Source organism: Puccinia triticina, chromosome 2A (assembly GCF_026914185.1).
Source record: "Puccinia triticina chromosome 2A, complete sequence".
Taxonomy (NCBI): domain Eukaryota; kingdom Fungi; phylum Basidiomycota; class Pucciniomycetes; order Pucciniales; family Pucciniaceae; genus Puccinia; species Puccinia triticina.
In genome coordinates, this window is record NC_070559.1 from 3,331,824 (window position 1) to 3,358,303 (window position 26,480).

At 48.5% G+C, this 26,480-nt stretch overlaps 4 protein-coding genes across 4 annotated transcripts; 2 read left to right on the forward strand and 2 right to left on the reverse strand.

The window, feature by feature from the left end:
• Positions 1-278: 278 nt before the first annotated feature.
• Positions 279-1,007, reverse strand: PtA15_2A327 (uncharacterized protein; the record flags this gene model as incomplete). The annotated part of the gene is made up of 2 exons (XM_053166337.1): positions 279-799; positions 887-1,007. 2 exons carry the CDS (start codon positions 1,005-1,007, stop codon positions 279-281), a joined length of 642 nt encoding a protein of 213 aa, XP_053017569.1.
• A 4,218-nt stretch (positions 1,008-5,225) lies between these two features.
• Positions 5,226-7,614, reverse strand: PtA15_2A328 (uncharacterized protein; the record flags this gene model as incomplete). The annotated part of the gene is made up of 3 exons (XM_053166338.1): positions 5,226-5,228; positions 7,216-7,410; positions 7,471-7,614. 3 exons carry the CDS (start codon positions 7,612-7,614, stop codon positions 5,226-5,228), a joined length of 342 nt encoding a protein of 113 aa, XP_053017570.1.
• A 4,258-nt stretch (positions 7,615-11,872) lies between these two features.
• On the forward strand, positions 11,873-15,335 carry PtA15_2A329 (uncharacterized protein; the record flags this gene model as incomplete). The annotated part of the gene is made up of 7 exons (XM_053166339.1): positions 11,873-12,044; positions 12,140-12,248; positions 12,326-12,737; positions 12,821-14,023; positions 14,086-14,571; positions 14,660-14,969; positions 15,052-15,335. 7 exons carry the CDS (start codon positions 11,873-11,875, stop codon positions 15,333-15,335), a joined length of 2,976 nt encoding a protein of 991 aa, XP_053017571.1.
• A 2,540-nt stretch (positions 15,336-17,875) lies between these two features.
• On the forward strand, positions 17,876-18,735 carry PtA15_2A330 (uncharacterized protein; the record flags this gene model as incomplete). The annotated part of the gene is made up of 5 exons (XM_053166341.1): positions 17,876-18,050; positions 18,129-18,197; positions 18,290-18,427; positions 18,514-18,606; positions 18,683-18,735. 5 exons carry the CDS (start codon positions 17,876-17,878, stop codon positions 18,733-18,735), a joined length of 528 nt encoding a protein of 175 aa, XP_053017572.1.
• Positions 18,736-26,480: the final 7,745 nt, after the last annotated feature.

The window sequence follows — 26,480 nt, forward strand, 5'->3', positions numbered from 1 at the left end:
ACCGCATCTGGCACCGCTTGGCGGGTGCGGGCGGTACCCGCCCGCGGGTGCCGGGTACCACCAAACGGGTACCGGTCGACATTCTCTACAGCTTAAAAATTGATATAGGCATACCGACTGACAATAATGAAAAGAATGTAAGGATCAGAAGGTTTTAGCTTGTAGACAGTGTAGTACATACAACATTTGCCTGTCAGATGTGTGTTGTATTTATGTGCTTGCAGACTGACAACTACAGAGGTGGTTTTTACCCACTATAATGTTGGATTGAGGTATTGCTATAAGCTGTATTGATCAACGATATGTTTAAAGTTTTTCTTCAAGCGGCCCGTGGGATCCCAGACGTAAGGTAAATTGTTGATAAATTCCTTGGCATACGGGTCGAATTTGTCACGAGCCCAAAAGCTTATTCCCCATGCATAACTGATGTCCTCGAGGATGTCATCCATGAATTTTTTCTGTACCTCATCGTGGGTTGTACCGGAGTAAGCAATATTGGTAAGAGCTTTGGCATAAGCCGCAATCTTGGCTCGCTCGTAAACGATGTTTTCTTGCCGAGTCGCCAGCTGAGCCATCTCGTTCATCACGTCCCAGATCAGTTCGTTCAACTCTGGACTTGCTTTTGGTTCCGGGAGCGCTTTATCCATGTTGAACTGCCCAATCAGCTTTTTGACTAAGTCGGTTTGTGTGGCATCCGAGGTGAAATAAGCTGGCGGTTCTACAACATCCCGAGCACTATTATCGCCCCTTAGGAACGATTTGCGGTACGATGAGCAATGGTCTTCAGAAGTGGTTTTTTCTCGGATACATTATTTCAGCTGCTTTATATATAACGGCTGCCAATGGTAAAAAATATGTGCGATTGCGAGTGATCAGGGTCACGTACCAAGCCGTTTTAGGAAGGATTTCAGTTTGTATATTTCAGGATTGTCTTCTTCTTCACGCTTTCTGGTCGCGCTCGCTAGGGCTGTGAAATCAACTTTCTCGTGAGATCGAAACCCCCGCATGAGTTTAGTTGCTTTTGTTCGTAGCCCTGGAAGAAATTCTTGAATTGATGATCCTTCTTCTTGCATATCTAAATAGATCAATCAACGGGGATCAATTTAGTCAGTGCGGTCCAGGGAGCTTGAGTAGATGGACGGAAAAGATATAGTCTTTATCTATTTAAATTCCAAAAGAAGTCGCAAACATTGACAACAACATACGTGGAGTAAGTGATATCCCAGGGCTCCTATCTATAAGCGGAATTTCAGAGTCGCTCGAATAGCCCACTGCCCGCTGTTCAGGACTGACATGTGGAGCCCGACAACAAAGGAGATGGGCAAGTAGGAGCGTGCAGCTTAGGAGATACTTCGAGTTCATGACAACTGTCTGGGGTGCTGGAAAGCTGGTTTGCGAGTCTAGATTGGGGTAAATGATCACACAAGGCGCGGTCGGATTCTATGTTGAGACGGAAGGAACAACAACCGCGCCAGAGGGTTCTTGACACCTCTTGACACTCGCTTCTCCGATAAGGGGCTTGTGTCAAGCTGGTTTCTGTGAATTCGGGTTTGGAGCTATAGTGTAGCTCCAAACCCGAATTCACAGAAAAAACTTTTCTCCTGGACGCATCCTTTAGAGCTGTATATAGCTCTTACATAGCCAAAATTTATGAAACCTGTCTTCAGTGAAGAGCGAGGATATCAGGATTACGGAAGCCCTAGGGGGACACGCATCCGGCCACTGTTTTGAAAAATCAAAAAATGTGATTTTACAAAATACAGATGCATGAAACGTGTACCACATGTATACACCTTCCAACTTCGGGATTCCCTGAAACCAGAAGTTGGATTCTTGAATCAATGGCCGGTGGAGATTGGTCATCGATAGGAGTCCACACCTCCGTTGATGCCCGGCCCGTACCGGCCGTCAATAGTCACTCGCCACATTCTCGATGACCGGTTTGTTCCAGTCATCGAGAAGAAGATGTACTTCTCGAGATGACCGGTTTGTTCCGGTCATCGAGAGGAGTTATGTACTTCCCAAGATCTGGAACGAACCGGTCATCTAGAGAAAGATGTACTCCTCAAAACGACCGGAATGAACCGGTCATCGAGAGAGTGATGTACTCCTCACAACGACCGGAACAAACCGGTCATCTTGAGGAGTAGATTGATGGCCGGTTCGTTCCGATCATCGAGGGAGTATGCACTCCTCCCGATGACCGGTTCATTCCGGCCATCTAGAGGAGTACATACTCCTCCCGATGACCGGTTCATTCCGGCCATCTAGAGGAGTACATACTCCTCCCGATGACCGGTTCGTTCCGGTCATCCTGAGGAGTACATACTCCTCTCGATGACCGGTTCGTTCTGGTCATCTACAGGAGCGTATACTCATCTCGATGACCAAGAGGACAGCCCATTGAGGGGAGCCCTCAATGACCGAACGGACCTGCCATCGAGGGGAATACGTTCCCGATGGCCGGTGTGTACCGCTCTGGCTGACCGGTCAGTACCGGTGACCGAGGAGTTGTTGATGAATCCGCGGTCCCATGGTACGCCTTCTCAAGCTCTCACATGAAAACATGAGCTCTGAGATTCATGGAATCCCAAAGTTGGAAGGTTTATACATGTGGTACATGTTTCATGCATCTGTATTTTGTGAAATAGCATTTTGTTGATTTTTCCAAACGGTGGCCGGATGCGTGTCCCTCTAGGGCTTCCATAGGATACTACTAGAAGTGATGGAAAAACTCCCCCAAGGGAAGAATATGATTTGCAAAGTATGTAGAGTATATATACAAGAGTGATTATGTAATTGGGTTGATGAGTAAAAATATGTAAAACCATAATGAAAGTATGTAGTAAGATATAATATGATATGATGAAAATACGTAAAACCATGACAATATTTATGGTTAGGGTGTTCAAAGTTGACTTGCATAAAATCATAACACCATAAAATCATAAAATTCTAAGCTGAAAAAATATGTTGCACCCAAGCACTCAAATTAGAGCAACATTTCTAGAATGATACATATGAAATCATCACTTGAAAGTTTTACGATTTTATGATTTTATGCATTGAAAATTTTATGATTTCAACTTTGAACACCCTTGGTATTCAAAATTGCATAAGATTTTTTTACACCACGGGAGTGCGCCGACGTTGGTTTGCTGATTGTTTTTGCCGGCAACCTGACCCTCCCCGACCCAGCCAAACCTTCCTGCTGGCCGCTGTCGTGGTGTCGCGGTTTGCAGCCACAGTGTCGGGCTGACCACAAGCGCTGCCGCATATCTGACGGCAGCAGGGGCGGGTCGTCAACAGGCTGCCCTTGTTCAAACAAATCTCTCAGCGACTCTCCAGGTTGTGAGATTATGTTTTTGGGCAGCCCCATCGGCAATCAGCCATCAAGCTACCCGCCATGTGATGGGTGCGTGGGATCATGTACTCGCACCTCTGCCGTGAGAGGCCGTGAGATTCCAGGCATGAGACACTCGGTGCGCTGCAAAAAAATCTTTGTAGCAAGCAAGGCTTGAACCCATGTTCCATCAGCAGCCCATGCTCAGAGGCACCGCATCTTCCAACTCGGCCAAAGGCCAATGATGATTGGTTGATGGGTAAAATTTGAGAATACAGCCTAGCATCCTCAAGATGGGCTGATCCAAATTTTTGCGAAGTCATTTTTTGTCAAAAAAAAAAACACTCTTCAATTTTTTTTTCTTGAGCTCTCGCATGAAAGAATAACCTCTGAGATGAGCAGGAAATGCTACGCTGAGGGAGGCCTTGATGGCAAGCCGGCGGCAAAACGCGGTCATCCTGACCCGGGTGAGCCTTGGCGAGACAGCTTCTGGGTTGGTTTGACAGCCCTGTGAGCTCAAGTCTGCAGTATCAGATGTGTCAGAAAAAAGACTGACCTTCGCGAGACGCCAGCGACGTGCTGCCCTGCATTCGCACGGCAGCCCGACAGTGTGTCATATGTTGTCGGGTTGTCACTCCGAGGGAGCCCAGGACAAGGACGGCTGCCGGGTGGCTGACAGGCAGCACAAGTTGGGTCAAGCCACCGGGTTGCCGGCAGGCTTGCGGCGGAATGACCAAGGTGGTCGCCTGTCGTCAAGAGGGACAGCAGCCTGACCGTTGCAGATGCCGACGACGTGCTGCCCTGCATTCACACGGCAGCCTGACAGGAGGGACACCCCAACGCCGTGCTGCCGTGCATTCACACGGTAGCCCGACGTGTGTCCCTTTGTTGTTGGGTTGTCGGTCCGAGGGAGCCGAAATCGCTCTCGTGGTGTACATGAAATCATAAACTACAATTTTGGCTGGGAGATGTCACTTTAAGTTTTATGCACGCTGACATCTCCCAGCCAAAATTGGCTTTATGATTTTATGTAAATAGTGACATATGCAATTTTGAATACCATAATTGTAAGACCTAGAATGACCAATCATAACACTCCCCCCCTCAGCAACCCAGAAAGAAAAGAACAATAGAAACCAAAAACATGAAACACAATTCACAAAAAGAATAAGCGCAAAATATAGAAGAACAGAGAAAGAACAACAAAGGAAAAATGGACAGAAAAAGAGAAATCGAGAAGCGGAATCCAAGAAGAGACAGAGATGCAAAGGGAGAAGACGACCATCGGAGAAAACCTGAGAGCGCCAAGTCAAAAAAAAATAAAACATATATGGTTAACCTTTGTTGAACCAATCACATGGAGAGCCCTGACAACACGGAGAGAGACGGACAGATGCGGGGGGCGTATGTTTGTCGCAGCAAGCGCATACTTTCCCCCCTATACTTGCCAAGGTGGGGGACGGGCACCGCAAGCCTGTCTGAGTGGCAAACTCATTGACTTTCCTCCATCCCAACGCCTTTGTGAAGATGTCCGCGAGTTGATTTTTGGTGGAAATCCAATCAAGGCAAACCTTCTCCTGATACAAGAGTTCTTTGATGATGTGGAACTCCCGATCAATGTGTCGATGTTCCTTGCGCGTTCCACAATCCTTGCTGATGTAGACGGCAGCTTTGTTGTCGGTAAGGATGAGAGGTGGGGAGATGGAAAAGAATTTCAAAACTAGAGACGAAATATAGCAGGCATCTTTTGATGTGAAGGAAAGAGCCACGTACTCAGCCTGGCACGTCAATTGTGCACAGCAGGTCTGACGTTTGGAAGCCCAGGAAACAGGAGCACCCCACGCCGCAGAGATAAACTGTTTATTCAATTGCATCAAGAATTTTACTGCCGATGAATCGTACCAAGAACATGTGTAGAATCAGAAAAGAATACAAGAGAATGAGGATGCACGGAAAAAGGGAGAAAAAAAAAAGCAAAGGCTGCTGAAAACCGCCAAGAAGCCAAGCGGCGCAGGGTTACTACATGAATGACGGAACTTGTGATGTGATTTTGGGATAATGCAAAGCGCGGCACAAAGAATAGCACACCTGATGTCATTGAGCCTCCTCCTCAGAATCCACTAGAGAATCTGCCGTTGGACCCGCGGCAGGTACATGGCACCCGGCCCGCACCCGCCCGCGGGTGCCGGGTGCGGGTACGGGTGCCTGTTTTTTGGGTAAAACGGGTGCGGCACCCGGGTACCTGCCCAGGTACCGCCCCAGCTCCCCCGGATGCGGTGGGGTTTGGGTCGTCCAGACAACAAGGCTGCTGCAGCCTTGTCGTCCGGGAGGAATCCCTTCCGGGAGACAAGGCTGTTGTAGCCTTGTCGTCCGGGAGGAATCCCTTCCGGGAGACGAGGCTGTTGTAGCCTCGTCGTCCGGGAGGAATCCCTTCAGGGAGGCGAGGCTGTTGTGGCCTCGTCGTCCGGAAGGGGTCCCTTGCGGACAACAAGGCTACAACAGCCTCGTCTCCCGGAATGGATCCCTTGCGGACAAGGAGGCTGTATCTCGTCGTCCGCAAGGGATCACTTGCGGACGATGAGTTGTAGCCTTGTTGTCCGCAAGTGAAACCTTGCGGACGACAAGATACAGCCTTGTTGTCCGCAAGTGAACCCTTGCGGACGAAAAGATACAGCCCTGTCGTCCGCAAGTGAACCCTTGCGGACGAAAAGATACAGCCTCGTCGTCTGCAAGGGATCACTTACGAGCGACAAGGCTGTTGTAGCGTCGTCGTCCGCGGATCCCTTGCGAGCGACGAGGCTGTTGTAGCGTCGTCGTCCGCGGATCCCTTGCGGACGACAAGACTACAACAGCCTCGTCTCCCGGAAGGGATCCTTTCCGGCGCCACCCGCCGGTACACCGCTGGTACACCCGCGGCACCCGCCGGCAGGTGCCGGGTACGGGTGCGGATGCCTATTTTTCAGGTAAAACGGGTGCGGCACCTGGGTGCCGCTGGCACCTGGGTCCAACGGCAGATTCTCTAGAATCCACAGACAAGACAAGCCACAGGTCTCTGAGGGAATGGGCCCAAGCCACACTACCCACAAGGAACGGTGGACGGCACAAGGCAAGCAAGATGGGCAAATTGGCCACATTGTGAGTATTAAAGGAGCCCTTGTTAGCCATCCAGATCAGAACCCAGGCTAACAAGTCTTCCCACTCCATCATAGATCACTCACTCACAGAATCACTTCGCCCCCATTAGCCACTAGACTAAGTCTCAATACTATTAAGTAAGTGGCAATAGATCCTGTCACAAATGTGACTCGTAATAGTGAATCGGTGATCTAATGATGAACTTCTATTGCACAATAGGCATCAACCAATCTCATCAAAGAAGGACCACTAAGCTGTTCAAACGTGTCCAGCCATTCTTGACAGACAGACAGGGAAGGCAGACCCTGCCAAAGATCCAGTTACTAGCAGCAACAATTGCTGACTGTGCACCAACAGATAGACAGATTAGTCTTAATCAATCTGTTGATTATCCGGTCAAAACTTGTCCATTCCTTCACTTCATCAGTCTCACCTCATCCTCAGCCTAGCGCGGACCATTGAAGTCCTGCTCTTAGGTAATCTCTCTTTTCATTTCGTTATCAAATCACAAGACAAGAAAATTGTATATAGCACAACAGATTCTTATTGAAATAAAAAAAACCTCTTAGTTGTCTGAAATTTTACAAGTTTTGCCGCCCATAACTTCCACTTGGCCTGCTTCTGAGGCGAAGAAGCAATCCTTCGGCATATGTAATCTACCTACAAAAATATGCAGAAAAAAGAGTCTGATTCAACTAAATGCAAATTTTATATAATTGGAAATGAAATCGATGTACCTTTTTGAGGGTGAATCCATTCCTGGATTTGTCACAATGATTGTTTGAATCAGGTTCTTCATTGCGCTCCCAACCCGGCTCAGGTGATTCTTCTTCGGCATCATCAGGATCAACAGTTTCATCCTCAGAGATATCATTGTCATTTTTTACAATCTCTATGATTTCATCAGTTTCTTCAACCACTTCTTCTTCCTCCTGAACCTCAACAATAGTGTTGAGCATTGGAAAGTATTCATCACTTTTTTCGGGTCTTACCATGGCTCCTGAGAGCTTGAGAGCCTTCAGACCAGCTCCTAATATCAATGCGATGACATGGCAAATGCAACAATGATGGTTACTGGCTACGTCCCATCTGGTTGCATCAAAAGCTTGGAACTTGACCAATACTGCTTTCGCCATTGTAAAGTTGTTACTACCCAAGTCGGTGGTCTGGGCAAGGACGTACAAGAGAAAAAAGATAAGTAAAGCGAGTAGACCCATTGATAAAGCTAGATAAATCCAGTAATAATAAAAAAAAACTTATCTTTTGATGGAGACCATGCTTTGTCAGTATATTGGCAAAGGGGGATGCCCAATACTTGCCATTGTGATGCCACAAGACATACTTGATTGCAAGATTTTGGCAATTATACTTCCATTCCTTATTAATGTAGCAGCATGTGATCCCAACAAACGCCTTGTGGCTTCCTTTTGTGGTCCACACATCTGATACAAGGAATATTTGTGATTTGGAAGCCTATCATGTAGTGAGAAAAAGATAAGACATAATCAGAATAAGCAATTGGATAGAAAGATTAAAAAGCAAATGCAACATACCATGATTGATTTGACTACCTGTGTACACTGCTCAAGATAGATCTGGTGAGCCTGTGACGCAGCTCACACCCAAGAGTGTAGCTGAGAATTGAGACACAAGAAGTCAAAGCAGACTTGGAGTAGAAAATATTTGAGTCTTAGCCAGGGGAGTGAATGTTGGACAATCCAGATTACAAGCAGCTTGTTCAATGTCGTGTTGCTGAACCGACCTTTGGTAGTGTACGCAATGAGGGTACCAGTTGAGTTTGGATTTGATTTCGCCTCCATGGAGACAAGTTTGGTGGAGGAGGGGGGGAGTGAGCAGCCAGATTTGATTGCCTCTGCGCGTCCTGGGCAGGCTGATTGAATGGAGCCCTTGTAGTTGGACCCGTCACGATGAGCCTTGAGATTATAGTAAGATTGCCCGGTTGGCTTGAATTTATTTGAGCACCATTGACAGGCATATGATTTGTCATCCGGCTTCTGTATATGCAAAGATGAAGGGATCTTTAATGCAATAATAACGTAAAAACAATACATTGTTCTTATTAGATTTTGATACATACTTATTTGGGTCCTTCTCCAGGAGGATAGAAGTACCGCTGGCAGTGATCAAACCAGCGGTGGGCAGATATGTTCTCCAAATGGATAACTCTGAGGGTAACATAACCTTTACAGTTACGTTATCTGCTAGTTACACTGTACAGATATCTAATTTGGAGTTACGATATCTGCTGCAGTAAATGGGCTCCATTTTATCTAGTTACGTTCCCTGGTTATTTTGAACAAAACCAGTTTCGTTACGTTTTTTCCCCAGATTTGGGGAACTTTGGTGTAAAGTTCTGGTAAAGGCCCTGATTTGTGGTTGTTTTTATCAAGATGAGCGAGTGTTTGATCAAGTTGACACTAAACCACCGCATATACTCAGTATGCTGCCAGGAAGCCAGATTGAAAGTCGTTCAGAGTGAGGGTTGAACCCACAACTTCAAACATCACTAACCCAGAGAGGCAAGCCTTAACCAATAAGCTAAAGACATGATACCAACTTGCTCTTTTTCCAATAATCTCAACCCCCTTTACAAAAAGCCCCATATAAAAAAAAGTTATGCAACCAAAAACATAAAAAATCAGGTTGAAAAAAAAGTTACTTTACTCTACTCTACTGCACAAATTTTGTACGTTACCAAAATGGCCAATTTGGATAACTAAAAAGATGTTATGTTATCCGATTTCACAGCTGTAACGTAAAGTAATGTATCTGCCCACCACTGATTGAACCCATCCCTATTTTTTGATTTATTGTTTTCTGGACAAGGGGCTACTTGGTTGTTATTGCCCTCTGAGTCCTGGCTGAGGTTAACATTGACTTGCTTGCCAGTGCGTTTTGACTGCTGCTTCAAACCAGAAGGGGCCTATTTACAAATCAGCCATTGTTAGTTGTTTTTTCTTGGATAAAGAAATGTCATACATACATTTTTTTGCTGCCCCTTTGGTGAATTTTTTCCTAGAAATTTCAATCTTTTCTTCACTTTCCGCTTCACCGTTGATTTGCTCAATTTCCTCCAATCTTTCCGGAACGGGCGCATGGGCAGTTTTATTTCTGAACAGCTTGGAAATGGTTGAACTTGTGAGACCACGGCGAGAATCACTAAGAGGTGTGATAAAACCTGGTTGAGAGATTGGAGTTCAAAGGTGCGAGGATTGATGAGTTGATTGTGGCAAATCAGTGGGATCTTCCACAGGATTGGGAGGGGTGTGGACTTGAGCCTCGCCACCAGTATCTTCAGACATTACAAACTATAGGAAGGTCAGGGGATGAGAGAAGTTGGTTACACCGGGTCAGAAGATGTGATAAAAATTTTAGAAGGGGAGATCAGACTTACTTGCTAGGCTTAGTGGGTCAGGTTGATTGGAGCAGCGCAGGGAAGAGCAGACAAGATTTGGTGGGACCTTTGGAGTGCTGGTCGGCAATAAACATAATTGAGGGGTGGGTTGTAAACACGCAGCCAGAATATTCATACTCAAAAGCGCAGCGGCTGTAATTTTAGCGGGTTAAAAGCGCAAAAGCGGTATATCAAGCGCAAAAGCGGTGGAATTAGCGCTTCCCGCTGCGCTGCGCTGTTTTGTAGTTGAAGCGGTGTTTTTTTCGCTGCGCTAGCGCTAGTTGGCTTGGGAAAAAAGCGGGGAACCGCTACTTTCAGCGGTAGCGCAGCGGTGCTCCCGCTGCGCTACCGCCTTCTGGGCTGGCCACGTAGCGATTGGCCGCTGCGCTGCGCTAAATGGCCGCTTTTTTTAGCGAAGCGCAGCGGTTACACCATTGGCGCCAGTAACCATTCAAAACCGGAGTTATCTAGAAAAGAGGCAGAATGCCTTATCTTATCAGGCAACACACTTTTATTTTGACAGCAGAAGCACGGTAGAGGCTAGAGGGTGTGACGTAGTCCAGCCTTGGTTGACAATGTCGCGGCCTCAAATATGTCCAGATTTAGATAAGTGTGAATGGAATTCGAGTTCAAAATTTTGGGGTACATTTTGAGAATTGGGTGATGCCAGGTGCACTGCATCCAACTGATTCTCAGCCCTCAAAAATGTCAACTGGACATCAAAAAACACTGTACAGTGGGTAATCTAATGTTTTTGGCACCACATTTTTCAATGCAGAAGCTCAGGCCACAGACTTCAAGTCATGATATTGGCTTCAGGGGTGGAAAAGAAGTTCTGAAGAATGATTCTGACATAAAAAAAGGAAAAATGTGGAAAATTTCTAATTTCTTGCCAATTTCTCAGAATTTTCATTGCTGTTCAAACCAAGGGAAAATTTGAGAGCACAGTATGGCATGCAACAGGAATGGTGAAATGAAAATTTTCCAATTTCTCAGAATTTTCATTGCTGTTCAAACCAAGGGAAAATTTGAGAGCACAGTATGGCATGCAACAGGAATGGTGAAATGAAAATTTTTGAAACCATTGACAATGGTTTTTGTTGGATCAAATAAATTGAGTCCAATTGTTGGTGATTTGGGATACAGTCCCTGAGTTCAATTTGAAATTGGTGGATAACCCATCCACCCAAAAAATCATTGGCAATGGTTTCAATTTTTTTCATTTTTTATCATTCCTGTTGCATGTCATACTCTACTCTCTAACTTTCCCTCCTTGGTTTGAACAGTAATGAACATTCTGAGACATTTGCAAGAAATTAGATGGTTTTCACTTTTTTCATTTTTTCATTCAGGCGGCGGCCAGGCCGGCGAGATGAAGGCCAATAAGTAGGCACTGGAGCAAGGCTTGGGACCCAGGAGTCTCTGCGTGCCCAAGCTTTTCTGCTCATTGCTTCATCTCAGAGGGGAAATTCCCCTTTCATTTTTTGCTCCACCCACCCACCCTTCAGTTGTTCTTCCTACATAGCCCAGGAAGGGGGTTTGGGCTTGGCACCTCATCCCCCACTCCCTGAGCTATCAGGTTTCAGTGTCTGCTTGGGGAAAGTGTCTTGGCCTCACCTCAGTGAGGGCAAAAAACTGGCAACAGTTTTTGGCGAGAAGACACTTTCTCCCCTTCGACCCACACACAGCAAGGCACATGTGAGACAAAAAGGCTCCCCCCTGGAGGAGGTAGAGCCTTTTGAGCCTTTAGCTGTGTCAGACTCAGGAACACAGAGGTGGCGCGGAGCGCACAAACCGCGACAGCACAGCATGAGCCGCCCGCAGCCCTCCGCCCGACCCGGCGACCGGCGGTAGCATGGACGACGCGTCTGGCTGACTCTTGACGCGTGCGGGTTGCTTACGTCATCCCGAGCTTTCTCCACTTCGCCGCTCCGCCACGAAGAAGGGCAGCCTCAGCTGGAACCGACCATCTCGTGACCATGTCGACTCCCTCCAACAATGAAGAACGCATGCGTCTGCAACTCTCGTCGGTCCCAGATGCAAGCAGCAGCCCGATGGTATTCCCCAGCTCATCGGCAGGACATCCGAGCAGTGATGCTGCACCCCGATCAGGCTCACGCGTCCAAGGAATCAGGCGATCAGCCCAGACTCGTCAGCCTTTCTTTCGTGGATTTTGTGTATTGCCGGGTTTCGGAATTTGAAAAGGAAAAGGATTAATTGGTGGTCTCTGGTTGCTTCCCCCACAGATCTCAATTCGTCATCTCCTCTGCGCTTCCCTTCCAGCTCAAACTCAACCGTCACCGGTAGAAGGTCCGGCCGTCCGAACCCCTCGAGCGAACCCTTGTTCTTGCCGCCGTAAGTGTAGCATGAGGGAGCTTCATGGTTTCACAGATACAAACTGACCTTGGATGTGCGTGTTTCATCCGATCCAGATCTTCACATGAAGGTACTCCACGTGCATCTCGCCCATCGAACAGACGAGGCGACATCCACTCTACCGTCCCCTCGCTCTCGTCCCCATCCGTACATCCGAGGCTGCACCCGCAAGTCCCCTCCTCGAGCGCTGGGCTAGGCCAAACGCCAAACGCGCCCGGCTCCGAGGCTCCTTCCCAGCACCCAACGTCTAGCCAGGCCGCGCCTCCCGAGCCAGAAACTCAGACAGTCATCTGGGGAACCCTCGTCTCGCTCCAGGACTCTATGCAGACCTTCCGTCAGTTCTTGCAGGGCTTCAAGAAAAAATATCGCTTGGCTTTCGACCTCAAAATCTCCGTCGAGGACGCCTCCATGCTTTCTAACGGCGACCAACTGCTCTATGTAGACTATATGCGCAAGATGCGTCTCACTGTAAGTATAAACACCACACAATTCTCTTCTGGCCAATTCACCTATACTAATTGCCCATTTGTTGGTTTGTCTATTGCGCGTAGTCACAGACAAACTTGAATTTGGATTTGATCAATCTACTGGCGTTCCCACCGACCAAAAATCTATACAACCAAATCCTCAATTACCCTCAAGAACTGATTCCGATATGCGATCAAGTACTTAAGGATTGCGCGATCGAATTAGCCGAAGAGGATCGAGAGAGGGGAGATCTAGAATCAGAAGCGATACCAACAGACGAGGAGATCGCGGAGATGGAGGGCCGGATCTACAAGATTCGCCCGTTTGGATATGCGGGCCAGTCACCCGAAAGCAGTGCCGCGACCACCGCCGGTCAGCCGGTCCATCGAGGGGTGAATATGCGGCTGCTGAATCCGGGAGATATCGACAAGATTGTGGCAATTAAAGGGCTTGTTATCCGGGCCACCCCGGTGATCCCGGACATGAAGCTAGCCTTCTTCAGGTGTCTGAGCTGTGGCCATGTGACGACGGTGGAGATCGACCGGGGAAAGATCGCCGAACCCCAACGTTGTCCCCGGGAGGTTTGCGACCAACCTGGGGGGATGAGTCTGATCCACAACCGCTGCGAGTTCGCCGACCGACAGGTGATCAGACTCCAGGAGACACCAGACGAAGTGCCCGACGGCCAAACCCCTCACAGCGTTAGTCTTTGCGTCTACGACGAACTCGTCGACTCCGCCAAGCCTGGTGACCGGGTCGAGATCACTGGGATCTTCAGAAGCGTCGCCGTGCGCGTCAACCCCAAACAACGTGTGATCAAAAGCCTCTTCAAAACTTATCTCGACGTCCTACACATCAAGCGCAGTGACTCGAGACGGTTGGGTGTCGACCTGAGCACCCGGTCGACCGATGGTCGAGCCAACGACGGTGTCGTTGGAGTGGGCGGAGACGACGAGGAAGAGCAAACTGGAGGAGGTACTTCAGAGGATAACCTGTTCAGAACCGGCCGAGATAATCCGAGCAACCGGGCCGAACTAGAAGAAAAGCTGTTAGAATTATCCCGGCGACCGGAGATCTATGAGATTCTCTCTCGATCCTTGGCCCCTAGTGTCTGGGAAATGGATGACGTTAAAAAGGGCATCTTGTTGCAGCTCTTCGGCGGGACTAATAAGACCATCGGCGGCTCGGCTGCCAGTCGTAATGGGTCTGGTGGCCCACGTTATCGTGGGGATATCAATGTGCTTCTGGTTGGTGATCCGGGAGTTAGTAAAAGTCAAATCTTACAGGTTGGTCGATTTCACATCCATAACACCCATTAGTCTCAAACTAATTTTTAGAGGCGATGTAGTACGTGCACAAGATTGCGCCTCGAGGGGTTTATACTTCAGGCAAAGGCTCCTCAGCAGTCGGCTTGACGGCCTACGTGACCCGGGACCCCGATTCCCGCCAACTGGTTTTAGAGAGTGGGGCGCTAGTGTTGAGCGATGGCGGGGTATGTTGTATTGATGAGTTTGACAAGATGTCGGATGCGACCCGGTCGGTGTTGCATGAAGTGATGGAGCAGCAGACGGTCTCGATCGCCAAGGCCGGGATCATCACCACTCTCAACGCACGCACCTCCGTCCTGGCTGCCGCTAACCCCGTCGGCTCTAAGTACAACCTCGCCTGGCCTATAACCAAGAATATCGACCTCCCCCCGACCCTCATCTCTCGCTTCGATCTCCTCTACCTCGTCCTCGATAAAGTCGACGAGGCTTCCGATCGCAAGCTCGCCAAACATCTCGTCGCCCTCTATCTCGAAGACCGTCCAGAGACGGGCGGCTTAGACATTCTGGTATGTGACCCATCCGCATCCATTTTTACCAAACGTCAAATGGTCTGTTTTGTTGAGACGACGATTTTTTTTTTTTGTTGGGGTTAAGCCTGTGCAAACCTTAACGGCCTACATTTCGTTTGCACGGAACCACATCCATCCGGTGTTAACGGAAGAGGCATGCGACGCATTAGTGCGAGCATATGTGACAATGCGTAAAGCGGGTGAAGACAGTCGGACGAGCGAGCGGCGGATCACCGCGACCACCCGTCAGCTTGAGAGCATGGTCCGACTCGGCGAAGCCCATGCAAGGATGCGCTTCAGTCAGACCGTCGACGTCGAGGATGTCGAGGAAGCTAACCGGCTCATCAGGGAGGCGCTCAAAGAAAGCGCCACTGATCCGATCACTGGCTTGATTGGTAAACAAACTCTTGCCCCATTTCCCCAGATCCCTGCTCCCTTCTTTACTGATCTGTATCTCTGGTTTTAATGCTCTACCAGATCTCGATCTCTTACAAACCGGACAAGGCTTGCACCAGCGGAAGTTAATGGAAGACTTGAAGCGCGAAATCCTGAAGCTTCTCGACGCTGCCCAAGCCCAAACGGCGCGTGGTGTGCGTTGGCCCGTGCTCCTCGAGCTGCTCGCGAACCAGTCCTCGATCCCTATCGACCCCGCCGAGTTCTCCGACGTCCTCAAAGCTCTCGTCGAGGAGGGCCTTATCTCGATCTCAGGCGAACGCGACAAACGCGTCATCTTCCGCACTTCCTCCTTGAATCCTGCTTAATTTCCTCTTGTTTTTGATCTAATCGGATCCTTTCTCTTCCAGTACTCTTTTTTTGTCATTTTTTTTTTGGATTGTTGTCTCTTGTTTCAAGTTTGTGATAGATAGACAGGTAGAAGGAAATCTCAACGGCAGAAAGTTGTTCTCTCAAATAAACTAGTCTAAGGGCAGCTTCAGATCCATTATTCTTTGGAGCAGAGGAGCACGCCAAAAGTGAGTATGAGAAGTGTATGCATGAAAGGGTTTTCTTAACATGTAGTAGATACTTGTTCAGATCATGAGATTGCGTATATGGATTCAACATAGAAAGGCCTCAAGGTGATTGCTTAACCAGTGCAAGTGGGCCTAGAACAGTCGCCAAGACACAAAACATTAGTAGCCACCTGCTAGTTGGAGCCTTGGAAGGTCAATGGCTGGCGCAGACACCCCTTGCAATGGCCAATGGCTGGCGCTGGCACCCCTTGCAATGCAAAGCAAACCTCCAAAGGAGGAAATTGTGTTAAGCTAGCAAAGATCCTCAATCATATCAAATAAACTCCAGATGCATTATAATTGAGTTTCTAAACATCCCAAGTGAAGTGGGAGAAATCAGGCTATTCCAGGTTATGGATCAGATTATTTAAGTGTTTGGCAGCATGATTGTTGCATAATAAATAATTACCGCATGTCTTGTTACATTATGCAAAACATCATTTTTTGGCCTGATCATTTACATACATACACAGCCTTGGATGTGTGGGAAAAATTGATGAGATTAGAAGAGCAGAGTGATTGCCAAGATTGAGACTCGACACAAAGGGCCGTCCAAACTTCAAAGCCAAGGGGAGGCGTCGGACAGACTCTGTCCGACAAGTTCCGCAATCCAGACCTCAAAAATGACGGAACTTGCCGGACAAACTCCGTCCGACAACTGCTCGGACAGCCTGGTGCGAGCAGTTGTCCGACTTATTTTGTCCGATGAGTGCGGCAACTTGCTTGGCCTCTGCCGAGCTCATCGGACAAAGTCTGTCCGACAACCTGTCGGACAACCTTGTCCGAGCGGATAGCTCATGCAGTGGCTTTATATAACAGATTTGGAGTGCCAGGTGTCCGGTGGGGAAGGGGCTGGGGGCGCAGGAATGGAGTCTGGAGGGGCAGCTGCCAGCCGGGGTTTTGCAGGCGCACTCCGTGCAGCTCGAGCGGCTCAACTTCTATGTAAGCCGCCCGCCAATTGGGAGAAGGGCATCTAAAAGGCGCCTTCCCAGACATCTGGGAGCCCGCCATTTTAGATGTCAGCTCTCCAGTATCATAGGTGCGCCATTATCTGGAACGCGGACCCATGGTTGGGTGGCCGAGGCATCTGAGGTGAGCACCGCAATGCCTCTTCATGTCGCGCCTTCGCCGGCCCGATGGCGAACACAGATGCGCACATCGGGCTCGCGACTCTGCAAGGGGCAGAATTGGCGACCTAGGCACCAGGGAACGCCCACTTGATATGGACCTCAGCGGGCGGCTGCATGACTGGTCCGATCGGGTGGCGGCACCAGATGACGCCCCAACCATAACGCATAGGTGGCGACCCGCTGAGGTGGCTGGCTGACGCCTAACCCTGGATCTGCCACGATGGTGCACATGCTGACGCCTTCTACGCTCGGGCGGACAGCGGTGTACCATGGTGCCGCCACCGCGACTCCTGGTCACGCTGGCGTCCTGTGACGCCCACCTGGCGCATGTACGACTCCTGCGTCAGGTGGGCGCAGCGGCTTTTCCCGTTTTGCCCGGGTGTGTTGGCCAGTACGAAAATAGTGATGGGGTCCCACAACCGTTCGAGGAACTCGGGCGTGAGGAGATGCCGTCGAGCAACGCGACATGGGGGGCGACGAGCTTGGCGAAATACTTGGCCTTGGCTCTGGCAATCACCAGCTGGGCTGTGGAGGCCGCTTCGGCGACTGAGATGGTCTCGAGGATCACGGCAAGCCCTCATGTATCGACTGCCCGCTGAGCCCTCGTCTTCCTCTGTGTGTTGGCCTCGTCGAGACGACCAGCCTGACGACGAGCTGGTCCAGGTGGGCCGGAAATGGAAATCACGAAACGGCTGCAACTTCCACTCGTTGGGAAGGGTTCGAGATTCACAGGGCAGGATCGATGATGATGTGGCCGGCGAGGCTGCTGGTAATGTATCGGTAGTCCGTGCGCGCGAAGCGCCCAGGGGACTTAACATAGTCGCCTTGAGACCTGTGTATTGGCCATTGAAGTCCTGTACCCCAGAGAAGGGTACGGTTGGTTTCCGAATTCGGATCCGACAAATGCCACAGCCTGGCCATCAGCCCCCATCAGCCCGTCAGCTGAAGCCACCCTGTTGGATACAGGAGACGCTCTTGATCCACTCGTAGCAACCAACCAGGCGTGCTGCTTCGGGTAGTGTGATCAGAATCGAGCATAAAAGCTGAGCTTTTGAAACCATTCAACGCTTTCGTCAGCCTAACATACACCAACAGCCCCCACCTCTTTCTTCTTGTGCTCGATCGTACTTTCCTGAACACTTCAAAACCTTCACCACAAGCATGTTTCCAGCCAGCTCAATCTGGAAACTGTACGCCGTTTCGGCCGTGATTGCCTTCGTCAGTCTAACAGCCGTTGCCAATGTTTTCGAGACTTTCCCGCGAACAAGAGATCCTGTTTACTGTGAAAGCTTCCAGACTATCGCAAACTCAGCCGTTTTACCAGAAGGGAAAGTTTGTAAGTCATTTCAATCCCGTGATTGTATTTAAACCGGAGGTTGTTCAAGCTCTGACTGTCGAAACACTTCGTTCACAGCTTGCAAAACAGGCAAAGGTGACCGGCATTTTTGTAGCCGCAATTCATGCGATTTCAACCTGGTCACTGGTAAGTCGCAATTGTCCATCAGCCTGTTGGTCAAGAACTGTGACTAATAATCATTGTCATCCCTTGACTTTCGTTGTCTGCGAATCCATCAGTCGACGAGTGGACCTATGAAGGTTGCGTAGGTTCCCCCAATCATGGCAAAATTATCCCAAAGGGCAAGCCTAAAAACGTCCACGTGGCCAAATACTGGACTCATTGGAACAAACCAGGAGAGGAAAGTGGATACAAGGGTGCGTAATCCCCCTTGTTCTTTACCAATACAGATGATGGAGTAAATAACTGAAGCTTTCTTTCGTTGCAAACCTTCGGGGTTTAGTTGTCATTGGTTGGGACAACCCAAATGACAGGTCAACACGCGCTTACCAATGTCCATGGTACAAATCCTCTGATCACAACAGCGCCCTCGTTAGTGAGTGCAAGCTTTCAATTCTTAGCAACATCAAGTGGTGGTTACTCAAATCTTCCTGTTCTGTACAACTTCTTAGTGTGTACTGACTGCTTCAGCCATGACTTCACGGAACAACCTCCACCAGCCTAGTCGGCCTTGCCCCCGGCAAGTAGGCCGAACTCGCATAGCGCCCTTCCATCAAGAGTGACTTGAATTTCAACAGATTTCAACCAATTTGATTTATTCCATTGTAGTGTGCTCGTTCAAGAGTGATACCCCATATGTGCTGATCCAAGCTGATCCAAGCACCAAAAACAATTGTATTTCTCTTGAAAATCTCACCTTCCCATTCTCAATTGTATGTAACTGTTGAAAGGACCCTGGCAAGCGCGGCCAGAGGGTACTCATGAAAATGTATGAATGTTTAAAGCGACTTTGGCTCACAACCAAACATGATAAATGGATTCTGAAAAGATGGGCACATGTAGGCTTAAAGGGAGAATAATGTACTGCTAATTTCTCCTCAAAATGTGGTAAATGTTGGCAAGAAAAGCCAGAAATGTCTTTTAAAAATGTATGAATCCCACGATTTTTGAATTGATTTTCATGAGTACCCTCTGGCCGCGCTTGGCAGGGTCCTCTGTTGAATTCACTCCTCCTCGGGGGAGCGAAGCAACCTCCGAACCTCCTTCGGAGGGTCCCTGCGTGACGGCGTCTCCCCCCGAGGGACCTAGTTTAGGCGCAAACTCGCGGGGCGCAAGAAACCTCCCTGTAGGGACTTGTGTCAAGTTTGAGCTTAACCAGGCTCCTGATAAACTCATTTTTTTCTCATTCCTCCTATGTGTCATGAACAAAGTAAGAGCACAAATCATATCACTCTGGGGATTTCCGTATCCAACAAACGGTTGGGCTAATGATTCATCCAGAGTTGCAATACAGATTAGCTATTCAGATCTCAGGCTGTCTTTGAGGTGGATGACAAATAGCCCTCTGAATAGAGATGGGCCCAATTATAAACAGTTATTGAAGTTTTATTGTAATATATTCCAAACATCATTCAAAACAAAATCTCTTAACTTTTTGTGGCAAATACAGGCCCAAATATGTTTCAAAAAAGCCCCAATAATTATGTACAATTATAAACCTGCAGGCCACACAACAGGAATTCCAAATTCCTGGCCAACACCACCTGTTCCGCCCGCCCCACCCAGCCTGTGCGATAACCACGACCGCACGGCCTCACCTGACCACACACAATCAACTGCTGCAAATGATCCCCCCTCCCCTTGACCCCACACCTATTCATATGTATGCCATGTGGCAATGGCAGCAACTCCAGCAAATCCCAGAACAAATCTATGTACCCGCTGGCCGGACCGCCTTCAAGAGGCCCAATCACTGGGAACCTTGGAATGAAGACCGGATACCTGCGGTCAGGTTTATTGAATACTTCCGAATGTCTAGGGTGGATTTCAAATGGCTTTGCGAAGAATTGCGCGGCGAATTGCAACAAGATGCACTTGGCCGAGGCGAACCACTCACGGTTGAAGCCCAAGTAGCTGTAGGGCTCTATCAGGTGGGTCATGGAGCCACATATGTCAACATTGGCCATGTCTTCAATATAGGCAAGGAGACAGCAGAAAAAGCCTCAGCTAGATTTGTCAAGGCAGTGCTCCGGGTCCTCAGCATTCGCTTGGTAAGGTGTGTAATCTGTCCTCCCTCTACCACATGTGCTATTGCACTATATAACTGATTTTTTTACTCTTCTGTGATAGCTGGCCTGCTTTGGACAAGGCCGAGGAATGGGATTTGATCAAAGAGTCTTTTTCAAGACAACACGGCATCCTCGACCTTGTGGGGGAAATTGACGGGACCCATGTACTGTAAGATTGAGAAGTCTGATCTTGTATTGCAAACACTTGATAAAACCAGTAGTAGTAATAACTTGAACAAAAAAACAAGAATAAGAATCAATGATGAAAAAAACAACGGTGAATAAATGAAAGAGTTGTTACCTGATGAGTAAAAACAAAAAATCAAAAACAGACAGACAATAAGATGATGGTACACTTGAGACAGAAACTAAAACAACAGAAATTGATCATAAGTAACAACAACCCGATTTGATGACAGAGCCAGTTAATGATACCTCTAGATCTCCCCCTGGGTACCTTGCGTGATATCGATGTGAAGTACTGATTGAGTCTTGATTGTTTGGCTTGAGTTGATAGTTTGATCCTTGGGTCTTGAGTGTTGTTCCAGCTTCGAAAATTGTTGGTCCTGCCCGCGAGTTGTCCCAGCGCACTCAGTCCAGAGAACTCCTTTCTAGAATGTCATGGAAGTTGATGCAACTGTGTAATGCATGTGACATTTCAATCCAACATGTACCGCTGGCTGTACCCCCCCATGACAAATGGAAAGGATACATAAACCAAAAAAACTGGTCATCCATTGTATTCCAGTGTGTGGTTGACGGCGACGGGAACTTTTGCAATGTGAGTATCCTTGCTTACTCATGCGTGTCCACGCACTCATTTGGGGCTGGTGGTTCTATAGGTCAGTGGGGGTGGACCCGGTTCCATGCACAATACTCGCGTTTTCAGGCGCTCCTTCATAGGGCAAAGCCTCCTAGGATTTGCTCCACCGATGATACCGCCGAGGGCCATGCTAGTCGGGGACGCAGGCTATCCTGGTGCCTTATGAATCGTGGCAACCCCCAAGAATCATTGCTTCAATTACATCCAATCTGCCACTCGGATTGTTGTGGAGCAGACATTTGGGCAGTTGAAGAACCACTTCCGTATTATCCTGACGGCTCAGGCTGCAGGGCCAATACGGGCCCGGTCAAACACTTTTGTGTGTATGATCCTGCCCAACCTTCTCAATCACCGGGGGTCCCTTTACCTCCAGGACTGGGACAATCGATTGACACTTGAACAGTTGTACGGCCAGAGGATCCCTCGCAATCTGGGGAACGTTGCAGATGATGCTCAGGCGCCTGGTGAACACACCCCCTCAATGTGGACTCGACGGGACCAGATCAGAGATCTTCTGTGCACCCAAGGCAGAGTCCTGTAATACCCGGCTTTTGGGTCACGGAATTCACATTTCTTTACGCTTAACTTCATTTTATGCTTAACTGCATTTGTTAAGGGTATATTGTTGATTGATCACATGGGAAAAATCATGGAATTCCCAATAAGATGTAAATTTTTTGTTAAGGGGATATTATTGACTGATCAGATGGGACAAATCATGGAATTCCAAAACTCTGGCGGCTTGATAACTATTGTACCAATTGGGCACCTGCTTGGGCTGCTCGGCGGCGTAAAGCAATGGCGCCCTGGCATGAGGCCCGGGCGGCGCCAAGCGAAAATTCTATGTCCCGGAGACTGTTCTCATTGTCCCGTAGAAAAAAGGGCCAATCCACGATCCTATTCTCGCTTAGGATAGTCCAGGTGTGAGTATCGTGGGCGCAGATACGACATAGGGCTAGAAACCCCTCGAGGGTGAGACCCCTTGTGGGGGGGACTCCGAGGCGGCGGTGTGGCGAACCTGAATGTAGCCTAAACAAATATCACCAATTTAATTTGGTTGTGGATTTGCAACAACAGCAAAAAAAAGTGCAACAAAAAAAGCGACTGACATGCCGAGTAGCCTGCCCGGGAAGCGGGTGCTTTAACTGCTGGAACGGACCAGTCATTGAGGCTCAACGACCGGAACGACTTGGCCATCGAGGGGAATTATGTGTTACCCCTCCCCGTGGCCGGTTGTACCGCTCGGCGCTCATCTACATATGTGTCAGCATCTATCGGCGATCACGCTTGATGGCCAGGTAGCTGGTCCGTACCAGTCATCAAGGCTGAACTCTTGATGCCGGGTGCGTATATTCTACTTTCTCCTACATCCGGCCATCGAAAGGAGTGCAAAATGTCATCTCAATGGCTGGCGCTTGTACAGGTCATTGAGAGCAACACACTACTCGATAGCCGGCCATCAAGAGGGGGTACACACTCCCATTGATGGCCCATCTATTCCGGTCATTGAGGGGAGTGTGAATCTTGTCTTGATCATTGTCAGGTACCCACTCCCTTCGCGACCTGCCATCTGGCCTTCAAGAACAACTCACCAAGCCTTTGATGGCCGACCCCGAACGGTCATCAAGAAGGGATCAAACTACTCCCCTCAATGGACATTTTGTTCCGGCCATTCTGGTCCATTCCAGTATGACCAATACCCGCGCCGGCGATGGGTATTGATCATACTGGATGAGATCCACCCGCGGCTGGGTGGGAGGGTGGGCACCTGAGATGGTCAGGATACTTAATTGACCTTTTTTTGTGTGTGTAAATAACCATGGTGATTCTGCCAAAGCAGAATTGCTTAGGCTAGATTCATCTCCCCGGCGGCATGGATCCTGCTCGTCCACTCTGACCCCGTTGATGTAATACTTGGTGGGCCGGGCGCGTCGACCGGCTGGGCCGCTTGGGCAAGGTCTGACTCCTTGTTGTCGACCTGGGACCCGAGGTGGGGGCGCAACGTGCGGTCTTGCCAGTTGGGCCGCAAGACAAGCGTTGTTATGGCACATCATTTCATATATTTACATAGCTGCCACGTTTTCATGTATTTCTCATCAACACAATTACATAATCAAAATCATGTATATATATTCTACATACTTCAGAATCTTATTTTTCCCTTGGGGGAGTTTTTCCACATCATTCTTGCCATATCCTGATATCTCAGCTCTTCAGGTTATGAGCCCGCGCTGTCACCAGCGGGATAACTCTGTATTACACCTCAATTTTTTTTATACTATAATTGTATTTTCAACTCCAAGCATCACGCTTAGCATCCTCTTTCGCAAAGCCTGACATCAATACTGGTAGTTGTCCTCTACTTGTTCTTTTATGGTGCATACTCGCTCTTGCAATCCTGAAGTTGTCATTCCGGACTTCACAGCAAGGGTTACACCAACTCGGATTCCACTATCTACTTACCGGTCTCCGTCCCCTCAATCTTCCACTACGTCCTTTCATTCTGTCAATCTGTCTATGTCAGACGACAACGAAAGCTCAAACTCAATAGTTCCTGGAGCCTTCCCTTCCAAAAACCCAATTTCTGTACCATCCTCCCCAGTTTACCCCTTTCAGACCAACCTTGTCAAACAATCAACCATGCGTCCCTCGTTCCGCCCATTGTTGTCAGAATATCTGTCCAAAAATTGCGCTCTCATGCGCCCTTGTGCTCTGCATCCGCGCATCCAAGGATGAACTCAAAGTTCAACCCTGGGAATCCCTTCTGACTTTTCCCCATCTCGCTCGGAATCATCAACATCCGAACACACTTGACGAACGACAGCAATCATCAAATCAGCAGTCTCCATTGTTGTTGCAGCGGGATCACCTGTTTTAGGACTCAAGAGTAGTGGTGACTACCCCCTTCATCCCTTCTTTCTCCCATTGTCTCACCGCCGTTTCTTCTTCTTCCATGTTTCATCACTGACTCTTTTTCTTCAGTCTCCTTGTCCAGTGTTTTTGTTTTGTTTTGTTATTGTGCTTGTCTATCTATTCGTTGCTCTATCCGATCCTCTAGGTATATTTCATCATCCTCTTTCTTCTGTTTTTCCTTTTTCCTTGTTCTTGTGTTTATTGTTTTCTCTTCTTTGTCTGATGCTGAAATATCACACTCTAGTTTCGCCTCAAACTCTCGCAGATTTACAGTCTCAACAGCACCGAAACACCTAGAGGCATGGTTGTATGGCAATTCTCCTGAGAACTTCTCCCAGTCACTATTCTTTGGTATGCCTTTCCACAACTCTTTCCTCATGTCAGAATCAATAGATCCATGATCAATATAAGGGAATTCATCATTGGTAATTAGATTATTATCATTGCTAGCTGACTTGGAGGAATTGACTCTAGCAGATTGGTGGGGGTCAGGTAGAGGAGTATTGTCCATGGCATGTGGAGGTTTGTGAGAATCATATTGGGAAGGATTTCTCTGATTGCTTTGATTGTGATGACTCTCACTCTGCAAATTAAGCAATGGGTTATTATAATTGAGATGAGGGGGACAATCCCTATTAGCAGGTGCAATGAAACTCTCTAACTTGGTATTGGTTTGATGTACCACAGAAGAAATATCACTAAATCTTCTCATACTTTGCTCAAACCTGTTATGACCATTAGCTTGAAGATCACTCATTTTGTTTTCTAAAGAAAAAAGCTTGTGATGCATTTTGTCTTCCATATCATCTAAGTTCTTACCAAGTGTGTCCATGTTGGAGTGGCATTGGGCTTCATTGACTAGAATAAGGTCTTTTACTCCTTCCAATTTCTCTTGGACACCTTCCAGCTTCTCCTCAATGAGTTTTCTCAATTGTTCTAACTCATTGGTGTTCCCAGGTGGTCTTTCTTTGGCACAGTCTCCCACTTGGTTCAGGAATTGATCAAGCAATTGAGGCATAAATTCCTCTCTAAAGATGTCTATGATTGAAACATTCAGTACTTCTTTGAAGTTATGGACACAAGATTCTAACAAGTAACCTGGGATGGTTTCAAAATTTTCAGATAACTCAGACAGGAATTTAGAGAAGAGTACTTTTAATTTTCCTTCTAGCAACAAGGGGCCATTATTGGATAAGTTATCATTCAAGGTATTTAGAAATACTTCTCTACTAGAGGGCCTACAGGGATTTTCTAGGTCTAAACTTAAACCAATGGGAGAGGCTGAACTTGATGAGGAGTGCTTCTGCCTCTGCCTCTCCTGTTGTCCCTCCCTGTAGTTTGAGTGAGTCTCATATAGAACTCCCCTACATTGAGGATTTGATTGGTGTCCGCCATGGGCAGGTTCCTGTTTCTCCCGGATCCTCTCAAGCCGCGCGAAGGGGCTTGGGTCTGTCTGCTCGCGTGCAGCACTTCGGCGTGCGGATAAGAAGGTTGATGTTGTTGGTAGCTCGCTTCCTGGCGCTCGTAGGGATGGTGTCGCGACGCTAGGTTCGCATCGAGCTGTGTAGAAGCTGGATGGCATCTTGCTATTTGCTTTTGCAGCGGCGGCGGGAGCGCGCGCTGAAGCGGCCGGTCGGAGGAGCGGGTAGGATCCCGGTAATCTACTCAGTGCGCTCGGTGTTAAAAATCTGGCGGCTCTGGCGTCGGTGTAGCCATCAAGGGCTGGTGGCTGGGGTGCGGAGCTATAGCTAGGCTGGGATGGGTCTGAGCTATTTGCTCTGGTTTGTTTGGCGGCTTGGTGCCGGTGGTCCTGTAGAAGAGGGACCTTTCTAAGCTTTCCAGCTTGTCCCGAGGGAGCCATTGCTGGCAGAGTCGACTGGCTTCGTCCCTCCCGACTATCTATACTATCTTGTCTTGGGTCGTTGCGGCCTAGGACAGGAGCATTCACATGGACTGGATGTTCAGTGATTCCCGGGCTCTGATGAAGAGGTTGAACTGGACGTTGAAAAGGTGGACTAGACTCGTCACCTCCTACTCCTCTCGAATGACTTCCATCGACCCGGAAGAACTCTCCATGCGTGGGGCCGGAGCGAGCGGAAGGAGGGATGGGCTTGGGGAGGCTTTTGTTTGTAAGCTTTCGTGAGGGGTGGCTGTAGAACTGGTCACAAACAAACGGCTCAGCAGCTCGTTGTAGCTTGCTCTTGGGCAGTTCTCCGCTGCACTCGCCGTCTCTTGCTCCACCTGACGAGGGATGGGAGTGAATTGATTCGACTCCATGGCCATGGACGTGGCTCTCGAGTTGTACAGGGCTAATGAGATTACCGTTTCCTGCGGGAGGGGTTTCCCTTCCGCAAAGACCAATAGATCCTTGTTGACCATAAGCAAGGCTGACTCTACGTCTTCGAAGCCTCTCTTCGGCGGCAGGGCTAAGTTTGTAACGGAGGT